Raw genomic sequence first — 6861 nt, forward strand, 5'->3', positions numbered from 1 at the left:
AGCCATTGATGAGTCTATAGCCTATGAAACTTGTTCTGTAAAACCAGTTATTGCAACGCACTGTATGTAGAAATACTTGGGATCGTACTTGCTGGTCTTGTGAGGTGAGAATTCCTGCCTACATGAGAACTGAAGGTGAAAAAATGTGAAAGACCTGAAATTTGTTAAAACTGAGAAGTTATTAATGGAAAGTCAGTACTGGAGATCAATGCTGATTTTTTTTTTATTAGCAAAAATCTGTTTCCTCCGCTTAGCCATTTCTTCAAGATTGCTTCACAGAATACCAAGAAGATAGGGCTAGTGTGATTTCAGGCAGAAGTAACATGCTAATGGAACATCCTCTTTCCAGACAGGATATAAGGCACAGTGGTAATATTTTTGCTCCAACACTCCAGATACCATCATTGCTCGCAAGTCTGATAGTTGTATCTACAAATCAAACTCAGTCCTGGTATGAGTCACATCTGCTTAACACTTAATGGGAATTGCTCCCATTTACACTCATGTTGAATTTGGCCTAAAGTTTCAGATTAAATCCAGAATAGTTGATTAGAGATATACCCAGTATACTACAGGTGGTTTCAAATACAGAAATATTTCTTAATGAGGAACACCCAGTCAAATACTGCTTTAATATTAATGGTTTCAGGACATAACCATCATATTGTTTTTCTCAGGAAGATACAAAGTTGTTACCCTGCACTTGTCTCTTGTACCAGTAAAAATACTTTATTTGAAGTTCTTTAGTTCCTGGACAAAGACAACTATTGCACCTAACTGCAGTTTCACAACAACTTTTAACGGAGGCCTACTCATTACCCAGTGGAAAAAGTACAGGAATAGGGAGATGATACAGGTATTCAATCTGTTTAAATTACATGTTTAACTGTTCAACAATTTACATATTAATTGCAGATTTTGCACCGGAGCTATGAAAACAGTGTGGCTTAGGCACACGTATAAGAGAGTTACTATTCTTTTAAGGTCCTTACTGCTACAGCCACTACAGATGGCAAATAGTGATGGATTTATGGGAGCAAAATGTTTATAGAAAGGTTCAGGTTTCCTAAGTGAACACAGCGAAACCACTCTGAGCAGTTATCGGTGATCTCATGTCCTAGGCTCGGGTTGAAGAGGTCTGACTTGTAACAGAAAGGAAAGGAAATCTGATAGAAATGGTTTTGGTGAGCAGTTAGCAGTTTTAAAATCATGAAGGTGTCCTTTGTAGAGCAGCATAAATGGGTTTGCTCTGAAAGTAACTTGAAACAACCATTTTGTTTTTTTTAAATGCGTAAGAGTACAATGCCCAGATCAAAGTGTCATAAAAAAATGGTGCATCCACTGTTCCCAAGAGTCGGTGAAAAAAGGCCCTGTGGGACCTGAAGATTTGGTCAGGCAGCCTAAGCTCATAGTAAAACTTGAGAGTCTAAGGGCAGTCCCCATCATGAAATGGCTGTGGCCATGTCCAAACTCAATATTTACCCCCCTTAAAACCCACAACAAAAGGGCCAACAAACTTAATCTAAGAATACTTTTCAGTTTCTAGGAGGAGTTGAAGTTGAACAGAGTAAGTCAGAAGACAGATACATCCACACACTGCTTTGTCACTAATACTGAAGCAAAGCTGTTGCTAAACCTATGTTATGTGATTGTAAAACCTGTGTGGATTTGGAATCTGTCCCATCACTTGGCCAGTGGAGCTCATGCTGTTAGGGATGGATTGGAGGAGTTCATAATCCACCTCCATCTGTGAGGTGGACTATTAAAAAATTAAAGCAACTTCACCCCCCACAGGCTTGGGAAAGTAAAACCAGGCACAGTGGAGGGATTTGGGGTGAAAATAAGACCCTTCTCCACTTCCATTACAAAAGCTACTTAGCAGTGGCTCTTCCCATCCCACTTGCCCGTGATCATTAGTTTGAATTCTTACTTGACCAAAGAACCCCATAAAACATTAGTCAAACTAAATATATGGATGAATAATACTTAGCAAGGGTGTGGCACTTTTCAGTAATAGATCTCAGTGTGGAAAGAGCCTGGGAAAATGCCATTTTACAGTGAAGGGTAGATCCAGGAATAGCAATAGCCAAAAAATGGATCTTTCTTCTATTGCTAGAAATCATTACATCAAAAATAATAATACCTTGGAGCCTTGAATTTCAGATCCCTTGTGTGTTTGTCACCCCCAAAAACAAGGTCTAATTGAGATTGGGCATGGAAGGTTCTCTTCTCTTCCTCCCCTCCATGGAGTAGCCAGAAACCTAAATTTTAGAGAAATAAACTTCTTTTTTTAATACAAACAATTTATTTAGTGATCTGTACATGTGATGAAGTCTGGCCTCATCCAGGCCTTCCGAAAAAAACCCAAAAATCAAGTAAAAATGTATAAATACATATATATTTCTTACAAAAAAGAGACATTTACAAAATATACATACTGCATTTCTCCTACAGTTTTTAATGTGCACATCAAAGGACAAAACAAGCCCTCTGAGTTTGGGACCAGATGTCCTGAAGGATTTGACTGAGGGGATATTTCCTTCTCCCCCTCCTCAAGCTACTGTATATGCCCATTAGGCAGTAACAGTCTGTTCTCACCCTGAACAGTTTTAAAAGTTTCATTCAAAATCTCTGCTCTTCATTATGAGCAGTGATTACAGACTTAGGGAAAAAAGTTAGGGGGCAGGGCTTGTTAAAAAATCCATAATTCCCTGATTAGTCTTTAGGCAAAAATAAAAGTCAAACCCTTTAGATCATAAAGCTAAAAAGTAGTATTTAAAATATGAAAGTCAATCTATAAATTTAACACATAAATGTAACATGACTGAAGACTCTGAAAGAATAAGTCACTAGTCATATATCAAAAGGAATATGAAAGACTGTGAAGTTTAATTTCTTTTTAATCAGTTTCCCTTCTCTGGCAAAAGTTTCAAGATATGATCACTGGGAACTTAAGTCTTTGTACTTCTATTTAGAAAGTACAAGATTTCTCACACCTTTTTTAAAAGGTGAGCAGTTCCATCTTTAAAAAACCCCAACAACATTGCACTATTGTTACAATGTAGTTTAGGGAATTAGATGACAAGGCAAATTTGCACTTCACGGTCTAAAAACTATCCCACCTGTCCCCCAAATCCAGTCACTTTGCTCTCTTTCACTGTACCCTAGAACAATCCAAACAAAATAGCAAACAAATAAGGCTTATGGGAAGGAAGAGAAAAATTGTATATACTTATCTTACATATCTTAATGCATCCTGTTTTGTCAGGTGTTCTGAATTAAAACTTGTTTAACCAAAAGTCTGGCATTTCTTTTGGCTAGAACAGAAACCCCTACTGCACAGTGTATGAAAGCAATCTGCCTTCTCCTTTTTCATAAGAATGTTTATAGGTATATGCTAATCACAGGCAAGGTTGAATTTTAACTACTCCTTTTTGTTAGCTTGCCCATAAAAAACGGTCTCATGCTTATGCCTTTCCACAGAGAAAACACTTTTGTTTCCTCTTTGTCTCCTATAACAAAGGAAGGGGTGGGGGGGACGTTTTGCTGAAAAGCAACAAGTTCTGTCTTTTAGAGTATTAAATAGCAGCTCCCTCCTCAAAACAGCAAGGCTACCCCTACTCCAGTTAGGTTCGTCTTGATAAGCCATCATGAGCTATAAAAGCAACCCATATTCTGTCCAATAGAAAGGGGAGTGCAAGGGCTTCTGGTTATAATTGGCAGCTTCTTTTAAAATACTCACATGCTTTCTCTGGGTTGGAATGACAAGACAATGAAATAGGACTCAGGAAATTAAGCCAAGGTTGGTTGCAGCATAACCGAGGTCAACTATGGATTTGACCATTTCTTGACTCCAGTTTCCTGGCCCACACTGTCTACCGGCACTAACACAGCAGATCCAGCTTAACCTGTTGCCCAGACACTACAGGAGTGGTTTTTAAAAAGGGACTTTTTGCAGGGAAAGGACTCCCCATCCGCAGTCTAAGAAGGGTGCTTACTCTGTGCTTTTCAACTGGGTTGGCAAGCCAGCCAGCAAGTCATTGTCTGAGGATTTTGCCTTTGGGGCCGGCAGAGTAGCAGAATCCCCCCCCCCCAAAAGGAGCCCACTCACCACCCTTTGAGAGTCCCTCTGGGGCCTGCGTGGCTCTCCCGGGCACACACTCCAAGAGCCGCAGCAGCCTTCAGGGGAGAGCAGCGAGGGGCTGGCTCATCATACCGCGGTCTCCCCTTTGCTGCCGCTGCTGAGTCTGTGGTAGAAGCGCCGCCAGGACTGGAGGGTCTTGCCGGACCAGATCCAGAAGCCGGTGGTGATGCCCACGATCATGGTCATGAGGTATTTGATCATGAAGACGGTGAAGTCCGGGCTCATGGGGGCGAAGTGGGCGGGGCAGGGCACGGCGTAGCTCTTGCAGGTCTGCAGCAGCCAGGTCTTCTCCCAGGTGGCCCGGAAGGCCTGCTCGTAGAAGTAGCAGGCCAGCACGATGGTGGCGGGCACGGTGTAGAGCACGCTGAAGACCCCGATCCGCACCATCAGCTTCTCCAGCTTCTCCGTCTTGCTGCCGTCGTGCTTCATGATGGTGCGGATGCGGAAGAGCGAGACGAAGCCGGCCAGCAGGAAGGAGGTGCCGATGAAGAGGTAGACGAAGAGCGGGGCCAACACGAAGCCCCGCAGCGAGTCCACGCTGGAGAGGCCCACGTAGCAGACCCCGCTCAGCACGTCCCCGTCCACCTGCCCCATGGCCAGGATGGTGATGGTCTTGACGGCCGGCACGGCCCAGGCGGCCAGGTGGAAATACTGCGAGTTGGCCTCGATGGCCTCGTGGCCCCACTTCATGCCGGCGGCCAGGAACCAGGTGAGGGACAGGACCACCCACCAGATGGAGCTGGCCATGCCGAAGAAGTAGAGGATCATGAAGAGTATGGTGCAGCCCTCCTTCTTGGTGCCCTGCGCCACGGTGCGGTAGCCCTCCTCCGAGAAGCGCTCCACGCACACCGCCCGCTCCTCCAGCAGGAAACCGGCCACGTGGGCCACGGCCACCATGAAGTAGCAGCCCGAGAGGAAGATGATGGGCCGCTCCGGGTAGCTGAAGCGCCGCATGTCCACCAGGTAGGTCAGCACGGTGAAGAGGGTGGAGGCGCAGCACAGCACCGACCAGACGCCCACCCATAGCCGGGCGAAGCGCACCTCGCTCTCCTTGAAGTACATCAGCCCGTGGGGGCGGCCGGGCTCGCAGGGCGCCCCGCAGTCCCGCTCCCCCAGGAAGCGGTAGCCCAGGTAAGGCGGCACCTGGAGCTGCCGGGGGCAGGAGAAGGTGAAGCCGGCGGGGGGCAGCGGCGGCGGGGTGAGGAAGTCGGGCAGGCCGGGGGTGGCGTAGGCGGTCGGGGGCCCGGCCCCTGCTCCGCCGCGGCCGGGGGTCTCCGAGGTGTTCTGGCCCACGCAGATCTCGCCCGCGCCGTGCACGGGGAAGTTCTCGCAGCGCAGGCGCTCGGGCCACTGGAAGCCGAACTTGTTCATGAGCGCCTCGCAGCCCTGGCGGGCGCGCTCGCACAGGGAGCGGCAGGGCGGGATGGCCTGCTCCAGCACCGTGCACACCGGCGCGTACATGGAGCACAGGAAGAACTTGAGCTCGGCCGAGCACTGCACCTTCACCAGCGGGTAGAACTGGTGCACCTCCAGCCCCGCGTCCTCCTGGTTGGTGTGGCCCAGCAGGTTGGGCAGGATGGTCTGGTTGTAGGCGATGTCGGTGCACAGCGGGATGGAGATGGGTTGGCAGAAGCCGTGGTCCGGCACCGAGATGCCCTTCTCGCCGTGGTACTGCTGGGCCGCCGAGCCTAGGAGGGCAGCCAGCAGGACGGCCAGGCCCAGAGAAGCAGCCGTTACAGGCCACATTGCTGGGGCAGCCGGAGGGAGCAGAGGCGCGGGGAGCCCTTCAGGGCCGGAACATCAGCAGAGAAGCTCTGCGGTGCGCTTGCCAGGGGCCGGAGAGTCCTTGTTCAATCCCAGCCGCACTACTGCTGTTTTCCACGGGTCGGGGGGCTTGTCCCCGACGTCCAGCCCTCCCGCGAAGTTTCCTGAGAGGCCTGCCGCGGGCGCGGGGAGAGAAACAAAACCCCCACAAATCTCGGCAAAGTGTTAGCCGCCTGTGCAGAAAATCCCGTGGCTGTGGCGGCGGCAACTCGCTGGCTCCGCTCCCCGCCTGGCTGCTCAGCCCTACAGCTTGGGCTTCAGGTTACAGTTAAACGGATTATTAGTTCGCCCGACTGATCTGTGTCCTTTACTGGGGGGCTTAATTAACTGTCAAAATCCAGTTACGGCGCGGTTCTCCCTCTGGCTCCGACGGTTTCCCCTCTAGGCTCCTTCTCAATTCACAGGGCCGGCGAAACGCTCTGCAGCGGGTACAGTCCGAAGCGAGGGTACAGCAGCCACTACAACGTCTTCGGGCTAGCGAGCGTCTCCAGTCCAACTAATGGCACACAAAAAAGATACATATATGTCTCAGGATTCCACGGAACCCCGCCCCTTCCCCCATTCACAACCACACAGCAGGCGGGGCATAGAACCTCCGCTCTGGCCAATCGCCGCTTCTGTTTCCTCTACAGCTCTGCTCGGGATTGGTTGGAATAAAAAAAAGGGGCGTGGGCGGGAGAGGAGGCGCCTGGACAGTTCTGGGAGGGATCTCTCAGCTGAAAAGTTGAGAGAAACTTCCCTCCCCGCCCCCATCTGTTAAGGGGGCATCGGGTAGTGGCGAAGACGGGTTGGGTGTGGGAGAAATGTGCCTGAAAAGAGCTGCCTTTCCCCTGCCCGGAAACACATTTTTTGAGACTACCAGGCGCCCCCAGCAAATTCCCTCTGGGATGCTG

General features: G+C 49.1%; 1 protein-coding gene across 1 annotated transcript; it reads right to left on the bottom strand.

The window, feature by feature from the left end:
* Positions 1 to 205: 205 nt before the first annotated feature.
* Positions 206 to 6495, bottom strand: FZD7 (frizzled class receptor 7). Its single transcript, XM_075933859.1, has one exon. It carries the CDS (start codon positions 5888 to 5890, stop codon positions 4211 to 4213), a length of 1680 nt encoding a protein of 559 aa, XP_075789974.1. The 5' UTR covers positions 5891 to 6495; the 3' UTR covers positions 206 to 4210.
* Between the last annotated feature and the right edge of the window lie 366 nt (positions 6496 to 6861).

This window comes from Pelodiscus sinensis, chromosome 7, assembly GCF_049634645.1.
Source record: "Pelodiscus sinensis isolate JC-2024 chromosome 7, ASM4963464v1, whole genome shotgun sequence".
Taxonomy (NCBI): Eukaryota; Metazoa; Chordata; order Testudines; family Trionychidae; genus Pelodiscus; species Pelodiscus sinensis.

Coding starts and splice junctions, on each gene's coding strand:
- FZD7 (XM_075933859.1), bottom strand. CDS start 5,890: ATGTGGCCTGTAACGGCTGCTTCTCTGGGCCTGGCCGTCCTGCTGGCT.